The sequence below is a fragment of the Podarcis pityusensis genome, assembly GCF_964106645.2.
Source record: "Podarcis pityusensis genome assembly, chromosome: 12".
NCBI lineage: Eukaryota > Metazoa > Chordata > Lepidosauria > Squamata > Lacertidae > Podarcis > Podarcis pityusensis.
This window is the reverse complement of record NC_138037.1, coordinates 13,570,589-13,592,833: the sequence shown is the minus strand read 5'-3', so window position 1 is coordinate 13,592,833 and position 22,245 is coordinate 13,570,589. Positions and strand designations below refer to the sequence as shown.

General features: G+C 41.5%; 1 protein-coding gene and 1 long non-coding RNA gene across 2 annotated transcripts in view; one reads left to right on the top strand and one right to left on the bottom strand.

Moving 5' to 3' along the window:
- LOC308459190 overlaps positions 1-22,245 on the bottom strand; it is a 481,964-nt gene that overhangs the window by 327,052 nt on the left and 132,667 nt on the right. The window lies entirely within an intron of this gene.
- PTPRN2 (protein tyrosine phosphatase receptor type N2) overlaps positions 1-22,245 on the top strand; it is a 610,006-nt gene that overhangs the window by 513,296 nt on the left and 74,465 nt on the right. The window contains exon 14 of the mRNA XM_080974012.1: positions 14,219-14,413. Within this exon, the coding sequence (XP_080830138.1) occupies positions 14,219-14,413 (195 nt within the window). The remainder of the gene's footprint in view (positions 1-14,218; positions 14,414-22,245) is intronic.

The following is a 22,245-nucleotide window of genomic DNA, read 5'->3' as shown; positions in this document are numbered from 1 at the left end:
TTCATTGGGAACTGTGAACAAAACCATAAAGATAGAAGGGCTGAAGAAGAGCCTTTCTGAGCCAGAACAAAGGCTTATAATAATCCACAATGATGACTACAGGAAGGCCGCAAACAGGATCTATGAACTTTCTCATTTTTCTCCAGGCAGACGGTACTTGAGACAGGCAGTTTCTGATCCTGGAGGAAGTATTACAGCCATCATTTAAAAAATGCCATTAACAACCTTACCCCCCATAAGTTTATCTAATTGCTTTTTAAGTTGGTGGCCATCATCAATAGCAGGAAACACCATAGTCTAACTATGCATTGTATGAAGCTTGTCTGTTCTGAATCTCCCACTCTTCAGTTTCACTGGATGACCTGGATTCTAGTATTACTAGAGGTGTGGCGAGGGGACTTATCCCAATTCACTTTCTCTGCAGCATGCATAATCTGTTCCCTCTACTCACTGTTTTTTTCTGAAGTGAAGAGCCTCAAGCATTGTAACCCTTCTAGTTGCTTCAGCCCCCTGATCATTTTCACCGCCCTGTTCCATCTCTACAATATTGCTTTTGAGGTGTGGCATTCCAAGCGCAGTTGCACCATAGATTTGCATAATGGCAATCTTGTTTTCAGTCCTTTTCCTGGTGATCCGTAACATGTCACCGTGGCAACACACAATGTTAACATTTTAGCCACCACCCAAAAACCCTTTTCCTGGGCACTTGCTGTCAGCTGAGACTCCATCAACATAGATGTGGAGTTCAGGTTTCCTGCTGCAATGTGCACCGCTCTCGTTAACATTGAATCCCTTTGGGCATTTCAATGTCCACTCACCCAGTTTGGAGACATAATGTTTGAAGCGCTTCACCACCCCTTTTTATTTTGAACCATTTGGTGTCGCCTGCAAATGTTGACACCTCACTGCTCACTAATAGCTCTGGGTGATTTGTAAAGAAGTTTTAAAAGCACAGGAATTAATACTGATTCTTATGGGGGACTGCACTTTCTGCATCCCAGAGTCTAGTGGCAGTAGTTGACTCTTGAGTTAAGAATCTGCAGACTTTCCATCTAAGGAGCCAGACCAGCTGTAGAGCTCTGAGTTTGCTGCTGGAGAACAGGAAACCACGAAGACTGAGGACTGTGAGCCTCCTGTTTCTGTAGGGCCAGAATCTTGACCCTCCTGGGCATTGTCCCCTGAGGAACCAGATGCCTCACCCAAGGCCACACCAGTGCAGCAGCACAGGGGACACACTAGGTTGGAGGCTAGGGAACAGGTCTTCAGGCCAGAGGGTTGACATTCTAAGGTTAGCTGCAAGGTGGCAGAGCTTGAGATCAAGAGTTTAGGAGGGCTCAGTCTGTTTTCAACCTTCATTGCTCACTTGGAGCTGTCCATAGTACTGAACTTCTGACTTGCCTTGCACTCAGCCCTGCCTCCTTTTCTGTGGGGTCTGGCAGCAGACTGGACTGCGACACATCCCTAAATTGTTGATTAAAGTAATAATTTATTAATAATAATAAATTAAGGAAGAATTTATTCTTACTCTCTTCATCCTGGTCTTTAACCAGTGACTGCACCACTGAAAACCTGGTCTCTTACCCTGTGTCTCTTAAATTTGCTCAGCAAAATCTTGCAGGGGTCTTTGTCAACAGGCTTTTTTGAAAGTCCATGTGTACTATGTTTTTACTGGATCACTCCTATCTCTCAAAACTCTAAAAGGTTTAACAAGGCAGGACAAGCCCTTGCAGATATTTTCTATATGCTTGATCATTTTATCTTCCATTACTCCTTCTACTGACTTGCCCAGAACAGGAATTGACTTGCCTGTGGATTCCTCTTCAAGAAAGGCTGTTGCCTCGGTCGCTTTCCAGTTCTCAAGTACTAAGACTCATCTAATAGAAAAAATAAATATGTGTATTAGAAGATCAGGAATTTCATATTTGAGAACCCTCAAGTGGATACCAACCACATCTAGTAATTTTGTTAGTTCATAATTTGTCACTATGACTTAAAACGTCTCTTGTCAGTTTAGACACCGATATTTTACCTGCATGATCCGCAGTCATAACTGACACTAAGAACTTAGTTTCTATGAAGTCTCCCTTTAGCAAATGTTTGGCTACCTTGTCACCCACTGGTTTAATTCTAGCAGCTTTTTCTGCTTTTGACATACTTAGAGAATATTCTATTCCTTTCAGCAATATATTCCTCAAATTCTTTCTTTTTTCCTGGTATCTCTTTTATCGTCTGCTTCCCAATATTTGTGTTCCTTTTTGTTCTTATTTGGGCAACACCTTCCAAATTCTGAAGGGGGCCTTATTTCCTCTAAAAGCTTCCTTGATGCTGCTTATTAACCATGCTGGTGTCCTGTTGTACTTTGCTAATACTTTTCCTGATCTGCAGGATACATTCTCACTGGGCTTCTGTTACTGTGGTTTAAGCCCCGTAGTTTTTGAAGAGGTTTGGCCCTTTTGACGTTCCCTGCAACTTTATTTTAACCAGTTCCCTCATTTTTGAGGCCCTCTGCTTCCTTTATGATAGGCTCGTCAAAATAGGAAATAGCGTTGAGGAGATTTCAGATGCACCCCCAACTGAAGAAGGCTGCTTCAGACAGATTTGGGCTTTGTATAAGCTGAAGTGGCAAAGTGACCTAGACCTAAACAGGGACTTTCAGGGCACTTTGGAGATACAGACATCAGAAAAACAACATTGCAGGCAGTGTATCCACAAAAATCAAAATGCTCCAAGCTTGTCATAAAGGGAAAATGTGCTAAGGTGGGGAGAGGGTGGACATCTGCTTTGTGACTGATAGGTCTAGCTTCTAATGAGAGGGAATGGTTTTATCAGGGCTCTCAAATCACAGTGTTTGGGCAAAAGATGATGAAGTAGGGTAGCACCTTTCTCTGGTTCTGTCCTCTTGTTCTGCTAGTGGTAGTTGCTTGGAAAATGTTGGACATTTGTCTGCCACTGTACCACATGCCCACCCACCCCAAATCCACTCCTGTCAAATCAGCTTTGCAGTTTAGTTTCTGGGATTTTTGGTGCCGGTTGAGAACACAAACCTCAAACTGCTTTTTTCTTCTTTGCTATTAGCTGCCTAGCCCCTGCATTTATCATTCTGAAAATGTTCATGCTATTATATTCCTAGGGGCACCTCTACCATGTATTCCACTTAAACCATTGCCTACAAAACAACAGTGAGGGAAAGTTAATCCCTTTCACTGTTCCCCCACAAAAATGAACTTCAAAGGCACCTAGCATTAAAAACTGCAGCATCCTTTCTGCAATTTGGCTGCTTTCTTACACAGGGGCCCCTCTCTGCTATATGCTATTTTAATATAAACTGCCCAGAAAACAATAAGGAAGATTATGTGAATCCTTTTATTAACTGCTACAATAGTTGGAAAGATGTCCTTGCAAGAAACACACTGTAGCTATCCTTCTGAAATTTGGCAGGCTCCATTATTTTAGAAGAGGCTACCATGCCTGAAAATTCCATCCAATTCTGTCAAAAATGTAGGGGAGGGGGTAGAGCTGTAGACTGTTTTTTTAAAAAAATCAAAATTTAAAAGTGCCTTGGCCAGACAAAACACACACCATGGACCTGTTTGCCTCTAATTTGGCAGGCTTCACCCACTCAGGAAAGGTTACTGAAAATTAAATCTTGATCTGAATCCGGCAGTTTCTGAAATGCTTTGGACTGAAGTGGACATTTTTTTTGGAAGCACTGAATTGACATATTGTGGTTCATGTCCATCCCTGGGAATTATACTGCTGTGATGACCTTTCCCCCTCACTTTTTTTTTCTTTATTGTTGTTGGATCCCAGGACCACTTGGGCAAAATTCCAATTAAATGTGGCAGTCCAGACAGTTGCTTTCTCTTTCCTCTTTTTCAACCCAATGTTAGCAATATAGGAATAAAGTTTCCAGAGTTATTGTGATCATTGGCCTCTGTAAAATAATAATAATAATAATAATAATGGGCAATTTGAATTGGCTGTATACAGCATTTTGCACCTGGAAGCTCTTTTCAGTGCTAAGATCCAGCCTTGCAGCTTATGAAGTAGCAATAACTGAGCACTTTTGACAACACCCAACAATGATTTTTTTACCTAGCCACTGATCACCTCTCCCCTCCACACAAACCAATATCTGGGAGCTGGGTGAAAGGTCTTCAAGAGAGAGTATAGGCTTAAGCTCTGGCACCTCTTAATTTTAGAAACTGATCACTTGGAAAACAGGACAATCAAGTCTTTCATCTGTGACTACTGCCCAGATCCACACTTTGTGTACACAATAATAAAGCTTTTGCCTAGACTTCACAATGTCATTTTGGGGTCAGTGTTCCTGTAAAGGAAGCCCGGGTGGGGGGAAAATTATAATGTTACAGTATCAGAGACAATATGATTACTGTATAACAAAGTCTCCTCTCAATGTTTCTCCACAAAAGAAAGGGCGGAAACGTAGTAAGGATTTTTGCTTCGGGATTTTTCTAGAAGGCGGAAATGGGGGAGGGGAGGGAGAGAGAAATAGGGAGGGGGAGGAGAAATATTTTTTTTTCCTGAAACATACAGTGTAATGCTACTCATGTGGAGCATTGTATGCATGGTTGGAGATAGATGTGGGTGTTGGGTGTGTACTTGTGAAATATAATATCTGGAAATTCTGTGGCTTTCGTGTGGCTCTTATGATGAGGAGGTAGAGTGGGATGAATCTGAAATTATGTGAGAAATTTCTGGTGGTTAGTAATAGCCATCGTTAGCTGTTTGGGCTTTCCTATAAGTAGTGACTGTTTCCCCCCTCTTCAGAGTAGAGTGAGAATACTCAAAATGGGTATGCTTAAATCTATGAAAGTGACTAAGATAGAGAAAGTCAAGCGACCTTAGGAACGACTGCAGCATAACAAAGCTTTTCTGTTTAGCTGCTTCTTTTGGTTGGGAATTTTATTTGAGGCTGATCTTAGATTAACCTGAAGTGAGAAGCATAAAAACAGAGTTATAAAGGTGGTTTCTATCCAGAGGTACTTTTGCCTTTCCCTTCCTTCCCCCAGAACACTTGTCTGCCTGCTCACTCTCTTATTTAGTTCCTGAATTGATTGTAAGTGGCTGCTCATCAAAGGACTGATTGTAAGTGGCTGCCATTTCACACAAAAAATTATACACATTAAATAAAAAAAAAAGCACTAGATGGACAAAACATTTTGCTTTAGGATGGCAAGCAACCGCGTTACAATTAAAGCTGGATCCTTCTCGGTAATTTAGGGGCATGCATGGAAGGTGGGAGTTTGAAATAATTGCATCTAGCAGAACTATCCACCAAAGCGGAACTATCCACTACAGATCTGGAGGGAATTTGAATTAAATGCAGTGCTCAAAATGTAAATGTTAAGCTGTGTAAGTGGGTGGTGGGAATCATAGGCAAGAAGATGTTGTCATGCTGCCCCCTAGTGATAGTATACATTAAAACTAGGATCTTTGGCTGAGCTGATAGTGGTGGCTGAGCTCCATAGTAGCTCTGGTACAATCCTACATGAGAATTGAGCTGTCTTTGCTGTAGGTGCTGTATACTCCTTTTCTTCCAATGTGACATTGTGTTCCCTTGGTAGATGCAAACCCCAGCCTTCCTTATTGATCATGGAACTACCATATATCCTGCAAACTGAAAGGAAAATGAGGGATAGGATTGCATTCTTTTGCATATCAGTGGTATAGGTTTCTGTGCATACAGTAGGGACTCCAGGATCTCCCTTGGCCCCAGACACCTGATTCAACATGGAGTGTTTGAGCACTCTCTTGTACTGCATACTGTGAGCTGGCCTCACCTGGAACTGTTTTCAAAGTGAAAAAACAAACAAACCTCACTGTCTAGTTTATAAAAAAAGGCGTCTGGTGGATTAGACCAGTTTGTAGATGGAAGGTGGCATATATTGCATCCAAGACTTCCGTCTTTTTTCAGTTCAGTGTTTCCAAGTAAAAAGTGCAGGGAATTGCAACTCCCTGTTATAGTAAGACGTATGTAGTACAAACTCATGTATCCCTTGTTCATTCTTCTGTACACAAACTCATTATAGAGTGTGGTGCTATAGGAATTGTGTTTTGAAAATTCCAGGATTTGTTTTCCTTAGGCATAGTTTGGTTACATGTATCTTAAATGCATTGCCAACAGTTTTTCACATAGCGATCTTGGAGCGTTTGGTTTAGCTGGCCTGTTTTGTTTTGTTTTTTCTTTCCTCTTTTTGGAATCTCAGTGTGGAGCAGGTTTAGTGAGCCAGTGGTCCCAGTGTGATATAGTGATAATCTGAGTGTTGGGTTAGGATTGGGTGACCCAGGTTTAAATCTTGAATCATCCATGAAGCTCCAGGGAAGTCTGTCTCTGGTTTCAGCCTAATTTACCTCACAGGGTTGTTGAGAAGCCCTTTTATTTTTAGAGGTACACCATCCCCCTTGGAGGAAGGATGGGATAAAAATGGCACAAGTTTATTAGTAGGGTTTAGGTTTGGAGCGATCATCAAGGACTTGTCCTGTGCAAGAATTGTCGAAGTAAATGGACCATGCCTAGAAAATGAAGTGCAAAAGAGCTTCTCAGCAAATGCCAAAGAGAGTTTCCCAGTGGGTTATGCCCACCCTCAAGAGACCCTATTTAATAACCAATGACAATGGCCCACTTGGTATGAAAAGTGGGGTTGCCATGGTCTATAAAAGAATGTCAGTGTTTCATCTGCTCATCTTGAGGAAAATTATGTCCTGCATGTTGAGAATCTTGCCATGTGATTCCCACAAAATCTCCATCCTGGTAAAATAATGTTTTCTGCTTGCTTGTGCCAAGATGGCGTTTACTTTATGTTGTGTGTTAATGATTACATGACAGAAATGCAGTGCTTTTGCGCCCCTGCCGTCCAAATAAGAGTTAAGTGAAGTAGGGGTGTGTGACTCAGTGAACATGGGGGTGACAGCAGCCCTTCCTAGTCTTGAGCCCCAGAGGTTGGCCAGTGATCAGGGTTTATGGGATGTATGGTTCAATAACATATGGGGGAACTTCAAAGCTTCCTTAAAGAATTTCTAACCAGTTAAACCTGAGTGTTTGGATACTAGATGAATTAATCCCATTTAAACCAATGTAGCTGAACTTAAGTGTTGCAGTTTAACTGGTTTATGAATCAGGCCAATGGGTTTCTGTGATGGAAAGTTAATTAAGGGGGGGGGGGGAGAACTAGTTTTACCTGGCTATAAAACCATCCTCTCCTTTACATGTGCACATGATCAATATTTCATGGGAGACCAGGTAGTTCTAATGAATTTTTCTGGGCGCTACAAGTTAAACCTTGCCCGGTTGTAGGCTATCTATTCTCGTGTGTGTGTGTGTATATCCCCCTTTTTTGTCTCATTTTCTCCACACTTTTGTGACAGCTTGATGGCTGTCATCTGCTGCGAAAGCATGTGGCAGCAAAAGCACATTGCTGTCACAGAGCAGGGACACCCAGAAAGAGATGGCACTTGTGGTGTTATGCAGTCTGCACATTGAAACAGGAAACCTTCGCTTCCTTAAATGATGAGATTCACTTTCTGAGGATGTGTGAGTGTGTTTGTGTTTGCAGTGCTTGCCTGACATAGGTCACGAATGCAGAAGGCTTAGAATTGGCCGCAGGATCTCAAATGTAGGAGCACCTGGGCAGCAGTGTACAGAACATGTTCCCATTCTCTCTTTAAGATTAAAGGGACTTTCACTAATCCAACTTTTCTCTGGTGGCTTAAGGGAAACCTCAGTGCTACTTTGAAAAGGGAAGAGTATTTTAGAAGGTGTTGCTTTCAATAGCATTGCCCAGAACCATTCAACCCCTTCTGACAGAAAATCTCATGTGCGATGCTCCAGTTTAACTTCCTGTTAATCTGAAAATAACTACATTGTCGGTATCTATGCTGTCTCCCTGTCCAATTGCACCCATCAAAGGAAAAGGAGGAGCTTGCAGGAAGTACTCACCTTGCTATATTTTTAATAAAAGTGGGGTCTTTAACATCCCATTTAAAAAAAATATTTAAATAAGAAAATACAAAATAATCTGGAAACAAAGCCCAATTTTAATTTTAGCCTTGCATAAACTGACTTGCTCTTCTTCAAAAACCCATCTCTTGCCTCTCTGCCAAGTCATCAGTTTGTTGAAAAACTGGGAATTATTTAGAACTGGTTCTATTTTTTAAAAAATGTTTGTTTTTTGTGTTGGGGGGGGGAGAGTTTGATATATGCTTTTATAAATGTTCTGTTTAGGATCACCACTTTGTCTCTTTGTTTTAAAAAAAAATCACACACATAAAGGCGCTCTGCAAACTACCATAACAGTATTTCCAAATGTTTTAGTTTGATTTGGGTAGTTTCTGCCACACAGCAATAAGTTTTTTCTATCATATGTGGTAAATACATTGCACAAATGTTTGATAGTAAGTGTGATGAAATGAAATGAGAAGGAAGTGGTGTCTCCATTGGCAAGCAATTCCCATGTAACATGAAACAATTTAATAAGCATCAAGTTAGCTTTTAAAATAAATGTTTGTGGTCTAACAATCCATTGGAGGATACCTAAAATGGCCATGTTATCATTTCCCCATATTTATGCTGTAAATAATGGGAGTTTAAGTTCCAAATGAGTACAGTGGTATCTCGGGTTACATACGCTTCAGGTTACAGACTCCGCTAACCCAGAAATAATACCTCGGGTTAAGAACTTTACCTCAGGACGAGAACAGAAATAGTGTGGCGGTGGCGCAGAGACAGTGGGAGGCCCCATTAGCTAAAGTTGTGCTTCAGGTTAAGAACAGTTTCAAGTTAAGAACAGACCTCCGGAACGAATTGATACGTAACCAGAGATACCACTGTATCCTGCTTTTCCAGAACACATTTGTTAAACCTCAAGATAGCTCAGCATCACTTAAAACCACAATATATAAATGTATCTACTAGTAATATATAAAAATCACAATACGACACTTGCAATCAAATGTACAAAGAAAGCTTGCAATGCAGTTGTACATACGAGTTGGAAGGGTGTTTTTCTTTCATACAGGCTCCTGCTGCTCTGTGTGTTTTAGGAAATTTTCTGTGGTAAAGAGGATGCCACTTGAGCTGGGAAGCCATTAGTAGTGTTTTCAGCTAGTTAAAACTGGAATGTTCAACTACGCAGGCAGTGTTGACCAAACTACGGCCCATTAGGCAGGGAAACAAATATTCAGTTGTTGCTCATAGTTTTGTGAGCACTTTCTGAGAGCATAATTTTGTGATTAGGGTGGATGGATAGTCCCAAGGATATGGGTAGTAAATCTGGTGACACAGGCAATAGAAGTTTGTAGCTTTTCTGTACCATTGTTATGTATTGCCATATACACCCAGCAAATGTGAAGAGGACTTGCACTTGTAACTTCATTTGAGAAAAGAATAAAACATGTTGGGTCTTTCGACTACTCAGATATAAAAAGGCTGCGCCAAAAGTAGGCCTTCAGTCTGCCCTACTAATTTCACTTCAGGACAGGTTTTTCGTTCTTGTTTTTTTGGGGTGGGGTGGGTGGGAGCAACAGAGGACTAAATTAGCGGAACTGATACTAAATTTAATTACTAAATTAGTGGAACTGGGGGATGTATGAAGTGGGTTCACACTGGCAAGTGCTTAGAAATAACGTCAAGGCAGTAATCACACAAAGTGTTACATCACCATTGCTCAGGGACAGGGTTTCAGTCCACTATTGTGGTGTATGGTTTCTCTGATTACTTTTTTTGAAATGGAAGTCGTAATAATGCGGAAGGTTCACTGGTGGCAAATAAGATTACCAAAACCCTTGAACTCTGCTTGAGCCAAAAGCTGAGGTGGAGCTAGTCTAGAATCACGTTGTTCTGGGAGGAAACCAGAATGCAGTCTGGAGGACGCTGGTTAAAGCCAAGGGGCAACCCTTGAGTTTTCTGCTTTGTCAGAATTAGTATCACAGACAGAACATAGTTTTACTGGTCTGACTACTAAATATTGGCTGAGTGTCAGCTCCACTGAACAATGCAACATTTATTGCAATCGTCCTCAGCCCATAGACTAAGTCAGCGCTAATGGAGAATCTGATTTCTAAACATTTTCTCAGATGGATGGCTTCACTTGCAAGGGGTATTTGATATTTTTCTCATAACTGTTTTATCTGAGGGAGTTTATTGTTGCACGCTGCTATGGTAGTAGCTTAATGCCTAGCATATTATAAATTAATAAAGTGAATAAATGAATGTAAGAAAGGAAACAGTGGCGGCCCTGTTGGGAATATACTCAAATAAAAGGACACATTCTACTCATGTAAAAACACGCTGATTCCCGGACCGTCCACGGGCTGGATTTAGAAGGCGATTGAGCCGGATCCGGCCCCCGGTCCTTAGTTTGCCTACCCATGTTCTAGGAGTTTCCAGTATGCACAACAAGGTGTTTCCAGAATGTATTCTAAGAATTCTCCTCTAAAGACCCTTTGTGAATTTGAAACAAAGGGGTACAAAGTTGGAGATATTGTGTGGTGCCCAGAATTGTATATGGTTGGGTGCTAACCTGCTTGTGTTGGCTCAAGAGAAGGTTTCACACAGGCCTTGTTCACTGCATCCTTTACCCACCCAAGAGGTTTCCCTCTTTGCTTGCTTTGCCCCCTCCCACAGAACAAGATGTTCCTTTCAGCTGTTGCCATTCAAGTCTCCCGTTTTTCTGCGGCAGAAGAAAAGCCAGGACCGGTTGGGCTAGAACAGGCATGGCCAAACTTGGCCCTCCAGCTGTTTGGGGACTACAACTCCCTAGCTAACCAGTGGTCAGGGATGATGGGAATTGTAGTCCCCAAGCAGCTGGAGGGCGAAGTTTGGCCATGCCTGGGCTAGAAGGAAGCAAGTAAAGAATTGTCACTGCCCCAAGGAATTTTTATTTTCTTGTTCCTTCTGATATTAGAAGCAGTTGTGTTGATAAAGAAAGGGTGGGAAGAAGAAAGAACATTCTATTACTTTAAAAACAGAGTGTCATTTTGGGTGATGCTCACTGAAGTCCATCTATTTCAAGGAATCTACTTTGAGCATGACTAACATTGAGCATCAGTCTCGCCCATTTTCTGATGTACCCTTTGTACATCTTGGCTGCACTTCCCATTGTGTAGCTCAGATAACCATTTCTGCTTTCTTTGGGTATGCAAAGCAATTTCAGTTGACTCAGAAGCTACTATAAGAATGGTTTTTGAAACTCTCAGTAAGGAATTCAATTGTTCTAATATAAATAATTGGTTCATTACTTTTTCCATATCTGTTATCTTTCAACTGGGGGGGAGCCTCCTTTCCTGCTGCTGCCCTAAGAGCAAAAGTTATTTTATATTTCTTAAAAAATACATTAGTAGAAAAACAGAGATTGCATAACTGTTATGCCATCTTCAGCCATATTACTTTTGTATAAATAGGAGCTATTAATTTCTGGTTGCTAACTTGTTCTTATTGCTTCCCTTGCCCCACCTTAATGCCAGCAGTCTGAACAAGGGAAACCAGTTGTAGAGTATAGCCCTGGTCAGGATATGAATACTAAGAACAGATGGAAGCCTAAACAAATGCTGCTTTTACGTGAACAGAGAGTGCACAGGAAGTGGCTTGCATCCTCTGTCAGATTATTCATTGATCCTGTATGCAATATATGTAAAAGTATTATTTGCAGTAATTAATGTTAAATCACATAATGATTCACCTTTTAAAATTCATCTTACATTTACTTTTTACTCAGTTGTTTCCCATTCCAAGAAAGCATATAATGTAAGCAGCAAATAATAATTGATGCTAGAAAGTTTTTTTTCTATACAAATAAGCAGAACCATCTAGAATACCACATTGGTGCCGGTTCTACATAATACAGTTGTACCTTGGATCTCAAATGCCTTGGCTCCCGAACAAATTGGTTCCCAAATGATTGAAACTCGGAAGTGAGTGTTCCGGTTTTTTAACATTCTTTTGGAAGCCAAATGTCCAACAGGATTTCCGGTTGGCTGCAGGAAGCTCCTGCAGCCAATCAGAAGCCGTTCTTTGGTTTCCGAACATTTTGGAAGTCGAACAGACTTCCGGAATGCATTCTGTTCGACTGCCAAGGTATGACTGTAGCCCGTAACCAAGCTGGGCAAAAGTTATTTTAGAGATGCCTTCAAGTACCTATGAAAAGTAACCTCTGACTTGGGTCCAGATACCGTGTGGACTGCAGCACGAGAAACAAGGGAGGGTTGATATGAAACTCATGCAAATGCATCCACCATACAAATGCGATTGGGCTCTGGCTTGGGGCTCTGTTATCAGAAAGTGGGGGGCAAATGGACCTTTCCCTTCAGCTTCTGTCTTTGCACCCCTGCCATTTTCCAAAGCAAAAGTTCCAGGAAACCTTGATGGACTGCCATTGCCCGACCTACTTATCAGGCTACCAGAGAATTGTCTTACTGAATGGACCCTAATATTATCTAGCTACAAGTCTAGTGCATACGTACCATAGTAGTGGCACATGTAGGCAATTGCTTTAAAAACTTAACGCACTGTATGTCATTAAAAAATGAAACTGTAAAGCATGCAGTATATGTTAGAGGAATCTAACATATAGCATTCAAATGTTAGAAGTGGGCTTCCTGTATTTTAAGTGCCAGACAGAGAATCCAGACCTTGGAAATTAGCTGGACTCCTAGAATTTACATTTTGAAAGTTATCTGTCAGCCCCTCCCCCCGTTTTCTATACATTTTTTGGGGAAACCTGCCCCACACACCCCTGTTTTCAGTTGTCTCCCAATGAGTGTGATGTAGCTATTGCAATTCAAGGAGGCATGAAAGAAGTCATCTGGTTTTTCCAACCCTGGAATATATGCATAATGCCAAGTGAAAAGGGAGCAGAGAAATTGAATAACTTGGCTACACAATTCTGAATGGTAAACTGTCCCCCTGGTGCAGTTAGGCAAATTTAGACTCCGAACCAATGGTCTTATGAGGAAACACACCCACACACCCATTTTAAATGGTGCTATAGATTACTTCAAAATGTTGTAAGCCAGCTCTGCTGTGTTTGGGAACCCTCTGCTAATGGTACTACTTAACATTTATTATTATTATTTTAAAATTTTATACCACCCTGTACCCTTAGATCCCAGGGCAGTTCACAACACAAAATTGCAATATAAAAAACACAAAATACATAATACAGTGGTACCTCGGGTTAAGAACTTAATTCGTTCTGGAGGTCCATTCTTAACCTGAAACTGTTCTTAACCTGAGACACCACTTTAGCTAATGGGGCCTCCCTCTGCCCCGGCACGATTTCTGTTCTCATCCTGAAGCAAAGTTCTTAACCCAAGGTACTATTTCTGGGATAGTGGAGTCTGTAACCTGAAGTGTCTGTAACCCGAGGTACCACTGTAAAAACAAGAAGCAAAACAACCCATTAATTGCCCTTCAACAACACATTTTAAAGGGCATCAGATGCCAATCAGCCAAAGGCCTGGTTAAAGAAGAATGTCTTCGTCTGGCACCTAAAGGTGTATAATGAAGGCAATAGCTGAACCTCCCTGAGGAGAGCATTCCACAAGCCGGGAGCCTCTGCAGAAATTTATTCCAAAGTAGCTTTACTGACATCAGTATTCTAGAGTAGGTAGGTCCCAGTGGTCATAGGTAAAGGTAAAGGGACCCCTGACCGTTAAGTGCAGTCGCAGACGACTCTGGGGTTGCGGCGCTCATCTCGCTTTACTGGCCGAGGGAGTCAGCGTACAGCTTCCGAGTCATGTGGCCAGCATGACTAAGCATGACAAAGCCACTTCTGGCGAACCAGAGCACGGAAACGCTGTTTACCTTCCCGCTGAAGTGGTACCTATTTATCTACTTGCACTCTGAAGTGTTTTTGAAATGATAGGTTGGCAGGAGCAGGGACCGAGCAACAGGAGCTCACCCTGTCACAGGGATTCATAGTTTTGACCCTAATCTGAATATTTTGAAATCTTGTGCTTTGCACAAATCCTAATAAGCTTTGATAATCAAGCAATATACATAGCACAACAATCCTGCTGGTGTTGCATCTTTCCTTCTGTCTGGTATGCAGTTCTTGTGCACATGAAGCTCAGAGGCAGAAACAGGAGTCCGGCCTGCATGTAGGGACAAACCCCTGTGTATTAAATGTGTGTTTTGGTGGATGATTTCTTGGAGTCTGGATTTTAATCCCGGGATATTCCTTCTCTCTGTCTCCTCTAGGAGTTGTGCCGCCAGCGTATGGCAGTGAAAACCTCAGACCACCCAGAGCCTCTGCATACGTCTCGCATTAACAGCATATCTTCGCAGTTCAGTGATGGGCCCATCCAGAGTCCTTCTGCTCGAAGCAGCACTTCATCCTGGTGCGAAGAACCAGTCCAGTCCAACATGGACATTTCTACTGGGCACATGATATTGGTAAGGCGCTAAGGCTGTTGAATTCAACTCAAGAGAGGAGCTTCAGGTGCACTGTGGGAAATGCAATGCATAAAACTTTCTTTTTAAAAACAAAAAAACAATTCAAAGTGTTGGTGCTGACCTTTAAAGCCCTAAACGCCCTCGGTCCTGTATACCTGAAGGAGCGTCTCCACCCCCATCGTTCATCCCGGACACTGAGATCCAGCGCCAAGGGCCTTCTGGAGGTTCCCTCACTGCGAGAAGCCAAGTTACAGGGAACCAGGCAGAGGGCCTTCTCGGTAGTGGTGCCCGCCCTGTGGAACGCCCTCCCTTCAGATGTGAAGGAAATAAGCAGCTATCTTAACTTTAAAAGACATCTGAAGGCAGCCCTGTTTAGGGAAGTTTTTAATATTGAATGCTGTATTGTTTTTAACATTCGATTGGAAGCCGCCCAGAGTGGCTGGGGAAACGCAGCCAGATGGGCGGGGTATGAATAATAAATTATTATTATTATTATTATTAAAAACAAAAAACCCCAGCTCTTTAAAAGCCAGTAGGATTGTTATCTTCTTACCAATCTTTTTACTTTAAAGTTAATCTTAGCGCTTTGGTTTTGTTTCTTCTCATTAGTGTCTTGGAGTGCAAGTCCAGCCCTAGATCCACCAGGGTGTGCGAGTTTAGGATATGGAGCATCTCTGGAGATATGCAGACTTAACTCCCACATCCCAGGGCTGAACTTGCTGCGTAGAACCTATGCCAGTGTCATCCCCGAATAATGGATGTTCTGGGGGCAGGAGGGACTCGTAACTCAGTTCAGTTCAGTCACATGACCTGGGAACCCAGCAGAACTAACCAGCAGAAAGGATGGTATAAGTCAAGCTATATTTAAAAGGCTTGTTTTCCCTCTGCCAGGTTTAGGCTAGGCCAGCCAGCAGCAGCCCTGCTGCTAGATGGAATAAATTAAAGCGCTAGCTTCAAAACCTTAGGAAGCAGCCTCTCACACGGATAGAAAATGAACCTCAAGATTCTTGGGCAGCAAGAATCAGAATGGGTGTTTGGAGTGCGCATTGCAAAAAGGCCAATATTCTGGCACCTGGCATGGCAGCAAAAGGGGTATAGGTCTAAGTTCTGTTGACAGTCTAAACAGATATATCTGTGTAGCTGTCTGAACGCTGGATGCTTTCAGGTGTTCTGGGTAGGTGAGAAACAGCTTGGTTTCTTGCTCTATAATTATGTCACGGACTTGGCCAACACAAGCTCTGATGAGGAGTCTGTATTGTCTCCCTACAGCACTGCTTTTTTCAAAATGCAATTCCTCCACCTCCTCTGTCATTGCCTTCTTAGTTTTAAGTTGCTGGTTTTGTGGTGTGTTTTTTTAATTGTTAGAATTGAACATATACTCTAAACTTTAACTGCAAAAGCCAATTTCAATAAATTTCTATAAAACTGACTTAAAACAAAACTGTTAAACACCAGGTACTGAGTCTGAACAGTTTTCCTAGCTAAATAACTTCCTGGGGCTCTGAATTTTAGTATAGCAGACACATTCAGATATGAGAATTGGATTCAATATGCAAAAAAAAACCCAACACACACAAAAACCCCAACCGTTACACCTTTTCAGATCTGTTTCCCCCCCTCCCCCCATGCTCTGCTCCAACCTATTGGTTTACTTTCTTGTAGGTCACAACTGGAACTAGTTCACTGATACTTTGGTCTCACAAAATAATGCCTTTAAAAATTAAAGAAAACTTTGTCTTGCTAAAGTTTATGGTTTGTGCCTCCAAAAGGAAAGCTCGTTTTGAGATAAGATCTAATAAAATAAAGAAATATAAATGGAGATGCACGTGCTAAAGAAATGTTTACCATGATCATTTGTGTATTAATATTTGATCTGTCAACTTGACGAAAGCTGGAATTGGATTCAGGTTGCATGTTTGAGCACTTTTCTGTGTTTTTTAGTTGGTTAGGAATATAGCAGTGCTGTTTCATTATCCCACACTCAGTTGTTGTCATTCAACCTTGAGTAAGCTGATATTTGGTAGATAAAAAAGAGGACAACATGTGTTATGCATTAGGTTGTAAGGGTTCAAAAAAAGGGCTGCTGAAATGTTGATACAGCACTTTGGGAATCCGAACTGCAAGGCATTCATTGCGAGTGTGTACAAATTAAACCCACTGAGCCTAAAATAAGCAAATAGCAATGATTCGTGAAAATTCTGTGTTGCTTTGCCTTGGTCTCTGTGAAAGACAAAGGGCAGAGAAAATTTCTGTTCTTATTAGAAGGCGCGGTAATAGCAATTTTTCAGGAGGTCAGATGGAAAGGATTTCTCTTGCTTGAATGCCAAGAAAAGAAAGTTAAATGGAAGGTTGAACAGACGGTGTTTTGTCCAGTGCTAGTGTTTCTAGGATCCTTTTAAAGACGTGCAAGTTGAGCATATTCTTTGAGTACGGAGAGTTATATTGCTGGTGATTAGTGGCCGGTGAGCTTCCTCCAGAATGCGCATCTGATTCTATTCTAAAGCTCGCTCATCATACATGAGTACACCTATCATACATTTGTTTTCAATGAAAATTAGCATTCTGTCTCCATCTGTATCTCTCCTGCTCCCTGTCATGCCTGCACAAATGCATCCCTGTACTCCAGCATGATCATGTCCCCAGTTGCACATGTGAATGCCACATATACCTTGCTTCCCTTCCAGTAGGCTGCATCTGAATAGAGCCAAGGCAGAGCCTTTGTTCTTTCCCAAGGCAAGGAAGGACAGCTTGGGGAGCAATGTGTTCTCTCTAGCTCCAAACAGGTAGTAGTGGGAATGAGTTATCTTGCTCAGCTGCAGATTTAAGCCTGTGGCTTAAAATGAGACTTTGCTCAGTAGCTTCTGTCTTTGGCTCCAAACCTTTCCACCATTGTATTCCATCATGTTTGTCCTTTAAGAAACTCCCTGGTCATCACCTTGACTATCTTCTGTTTTTCGTATGTGTCAGAGGTTGCATGCCCAGGGAATTTCGTATTAATACAACGCTAGGTAGATATACGTAAAATATGAAAAGTTTGCAATACTTCTTATTTAAAAAATATCCTTGTTGCCATAATTGGTACACCAGTTGCGTGAGGCCATATTTATGAGATCTGTTCTACTCTTTAGATGGTCTGTGTATTTGCAGTTGGACAATGAAAATACCATGTCTTTGGCATTCCAAATGAGATAACATGACTGTGGATGGTTTTTTTCCTTCCTATTTAAAAATCAACAACTCCTAATTATTTATTCAAATATTCTTGCATATTGCATTTAAAATAATCTTTGTTTAAGAAAACAAAGCCTTGAGAACGGCAGTAGAAACCCTCAAAAATGTGGTTCGGTGAAGACCCATCGGAAAGAACCTTTATGTATTAAAATATTGTATGCATTAATTAAACTCACATTACTTTGGATAGGGTGTTCAATCACTGTGCTTGAAAATATGTAGCCGGTCTGAAGGGAGGAGAAAAAAATGTTTCTGTGTATGTATTAGTGAGAAATTGTGTTTTAATGTGGGTGCCTAGATAGTCAAGCAGAAAGATACCAGGAAATGAATTACTCTTTGCACTTATCTTACCTGTCAGGGAAAACTGACTTGTACCATTCATTGCAAGAGGCAGCTTGGACTCTTGCCTTGGAGGCACAGCTCTTGTTTCCCCTTCTCTTTGTTCTTAATTTTCGTTCGGAACAGCTAAAGGCACATTGTGTTTTGCTACATTATTTTTTGGAAGTGGGGATTTACTTACTGGTTTTATAACCTGCTTTTCAAACTAATTTTCCAAAATGGCCTACATTTAAGAGACACATTATAAGAATATAAAAATGCAACAGTAGCAATCAAAGCACTAAGATACATGGCAATGCAGAAGGAAATAATGGGTGGCACTTCATTATTTGTGTGTACCTCTTTTTAGACACCATCCTATGGAGAGAATTCCACACTGTGGTGCCAGCACTGAAAAGGCCCTGTTCTTGATATCCACCAATAGTATACTTGTTAATGATGGACGAGAGAGCAAGAAACTCATACAAATTCATATAGGCAAAGGACATCCTTAAGATAACCTGATTGCTGCCAGTAAGGGCTTTAAATTTTATTACCAGCACTTTATCTTCATCCCAGGAATCAGCTGGTAACCAGGACAATTGATGTAGGATAACTGTCATTTGATCTGACTGCCTTGTTCCCAGTGGTGTCCTGGCAACCACAATTTATACCATTTGCAGTTTTGCAACTGTTTTTTTAAAGGCAGCCCCATGTAATTGCAGCCTGGATTGAACTAATGGATGGTGAAAAGAGGCCAGATCCACCTTTTCTAGGTAGTTGGCAGACCAAGCAACTAAAACTGTTAAAATCCCTCCTGGCTACCAGTACCACCTGAGCTTCCAATGATAATGGGAGTTCTTTCTCCTCTCTTGGATCAGACAGTGAAAAATGAGTGTTATCAGCTGCCCACTGGTGATGCTTTAGCCCAGATCTTTTGATAACATCATCTAGTGGTTATAGGGAGACCAAAGACGATCCCTGTGGCACCCCATAAGCTAAAGGCTTCTAGTCCGACATAAGATGGATGGTGGACCTGGGACATCGGGCGTGGAGGTGGTCTTTTGTATTTGCACTGAGGCAGAATTCAATTTTTCCCACATTAGTTTGCCTGTAACTTTAACAATTGCAAATTTGCATCCATGTGTCTGCAAGCTGCCAAATCGCAGGGGTAGCCATTTTGCATTTATTGGCCAAAAATCGCAGGTGACAACGCTGGTTCTATAGGAAGAATATCCAAAAGCCACAGTAGTTTGATACCTGTACAGAATTCTGTGTGGAATATATGTGCTAGAAGGGCAGTAAGAATAGAGGAAAAGAAAGTTAGAGCCTATAGGGGTATTTCCAGCGGGGCATGGTCCAAGTTACATAAATCCACAGACTGCTATTGGAAAGGCAAAGGGAATAGGTGCAGCTCTTGAAAAATGGCTTGCCTTTTTATTTCTCAGGCAGTAGACTGCTTTGACTGGGAGTGGGAAAATGCTCCCCACATGTGGCCTGCCTATATTCACATTGCTACACCTGTTGTTTCCTATACTGGGGGGAGGAGCCTGTGGCCATCCAAATGTTGCTGGACTACAACTCCCATCATCCCTGGCCATTGGCCATGTTGGCTGGGGCTGATGGGAGTTGGAGTCCAACAACGCCTGGTTCTGCAACTCTGTCCCATAACTACCTTAGGCTTTTCAATTCATTTTGGGACATAAGAAAAGGATGTCAGATTGAGGTAGTATTGGACTTTTCCTTTTGAAGGACAAATATAGAACCTTTGCTTTGTTTCTATACAGTGTAAAGTAAAAAACACCACTGCATTTAATAAACTTGTAAATTGAAAATACATATTTAAATGCATTGAAATAAATCAATGGAGCTACTGAACAATATAAAGTATCCTCCTTTTAAAAAAAAATCACACACACATTCTTGTAGTAGGTTACAATTTTTTAAAACCATTGAGTGCTCCAGCTAGTAATGTATGTATTCAGTTCTGGTTTATTGTCACCCAAATTTGCTGAAAGAAAGAAAACTGCACAAAAGGAATCTGATAATGGAGGGCAGCCTGGTTGAATAAACTCCCTTTCTTTGCCGTATTCTCCTTATTAACTCTGTAATTAATTATACATAACTAAGGAAAGCTATGGAAATTGCATTTTGAGATGTATCATATCTGACTTCATTTCAGACTTCCATGCAATTTACTATTAATGAAGCAGGGATGGAAGCCCCAAATCTATAATTATTACTTACCATTTGAATGACAAGCAAAAATTATTATCAGCATAGTTTTGAATGAAAGAGGATTAATGCCTAATGTTGGAATTGTTAAATCTATCTTATATATTTTTTAAAAAAAACTTTTCACTAAAGCATTTTGCCCGTAAGAGTTTTCGAGAACATTGTTTGCAATGAAATTAACCCTCTCCTGGGTTAACAAGGATTTTCTTAAATTGGACAGATTGCAAATATTTTTCAAATGAATGAATATTTTATTGTGGCTGAAGCTGTTCATCTGGACACTGCTACATAGCTCCTTGCTCATATATTGTGTATCTGAAATGTATATAAACACACACACAGGTATATGGAGTAGGGGGGCAACGCAATATCAGAGCAAAGATGGCTGGGATAAAGGGTGTAACAACCAACATTTAAAAATCTATTTTATATTAGGGGTTTTAACATACTGACAATGATTTTGTTCAGTGTTTGTAGGGTCTAAAAGCGGAGATGAAATGCAGTATTGTCACCAACCATCGCCATGTTAAAATGTCTGAATAATTAGCATTATACTTGGCAAGTGAGGCCTGTAATTGCAATGAGAATTTTAATTTGCGTAATTTATATATAAATAAGTGTGGTTACCAGCCAGGAATTTCAATGGGATGTTGTGCTGGGTTTTCATATCGCTGTTGGGCTAGGTTAGATAATACGTGACATGAAACCAGCAAGGTGGTAAAGGGGGGATGCACCTGCCCTTCTAACTGTAGAGAACTCATTATCTTCAGTGCAAATATTTACACTCTAGTTTAAAGTGAATGGAATTTACTTCCAATAAGATTTCAGCCTAAAGTGTGCAGAGCCGCTTTGGTGAGTTGAGCGCATGTCATTGAGCCCTTGCACTTCCTGTGTTGAGGCTCCTCCCACTTGGAAGGGTTATTTATGGCTCCAAATGGAAGACACCACATGCTTCAATCTAGCCTATTGGCATGTATTCATATAAATAATAAATGTGTTCTATTTGAAGTTGAAAGCAATCTCTTGTGTTAGCGCTTCTCGAATTAGACCCATTGAAAATAATAGACATGACTAACTTAGGTCCATTAATTTCAGTGGGTCTGCTCTGATCGTAAGATCGCACAATTTTGACTACTGTGTACCACCTTCTAAAACAGGGATCAGCAAGCTTTTTCAGCAGGGGGCTGGTCCACTGTCCCCCAGACCTTGTGTGGGGCCAGACTATATTTTTTTTGGGGGGGGGGAATGATGCAAGAGCACCACGAGCCCCAGTGGCTGCTCACCTGTGTCTTGCGAGCGGCAGGGGCTGGCGGAGGTGGGACGATGAGCTGCGCGTGAACGGGATCCGGAGAGGGGCTGCTTAAAATGGCGGCCACTCAAGCGCTGCTGCTGCTGCTAGCACCAACAAAGCCCAGCCCCCTTTCTCCTCTAGGCAGGGCAGGGAGAAGCCAGGAGGAGGGAGGGAGGAGGAGGCAGCGCCGTGGGAGGGAGAGGGAAAGAACACGCACGCTGACAGTCCACGTGGCGGGTCCCGGACCATCTGCAGGCCGGATCCAGAAGGCAATTGGGCCTGATCCAGCCCACAGGCCTTAGTTTGCCGACCCATGTTCTAAAAAGTGGATCTGCTACATAATGTACCTGTTCTCTAACTGTTCCAGGTGGCTCAAATAAAATATAACTGATCAAAATACACCCACAATTTTCTGTTCATGTTGAGAAAGACATATATATTCCTGTGGAGAAAGGCTGGGCTGTGTTTACTGCATTGGCATCAGTAGGAAGATTTTAATCTATGTCGCATCCAATTGCTAAAGCAGTATGCATTTGATACATATTCCCATATTTTCTGAAACACCTATAAACATTTTTATTAAATATCATTTTCCGTTTCCATTAGTCACTGAACAGATTTAGGCTTGGGCACTGCTTCCTTTTGAGCATGAACAGAGCTGAGAAATATTGTCTCATTGAGTTGTGTCACCTCATCTCAGTTTTAAGGGCTCAAAAGACTGTGGATTATATCTGGAGACTGGCTAATCTGTCAGTTT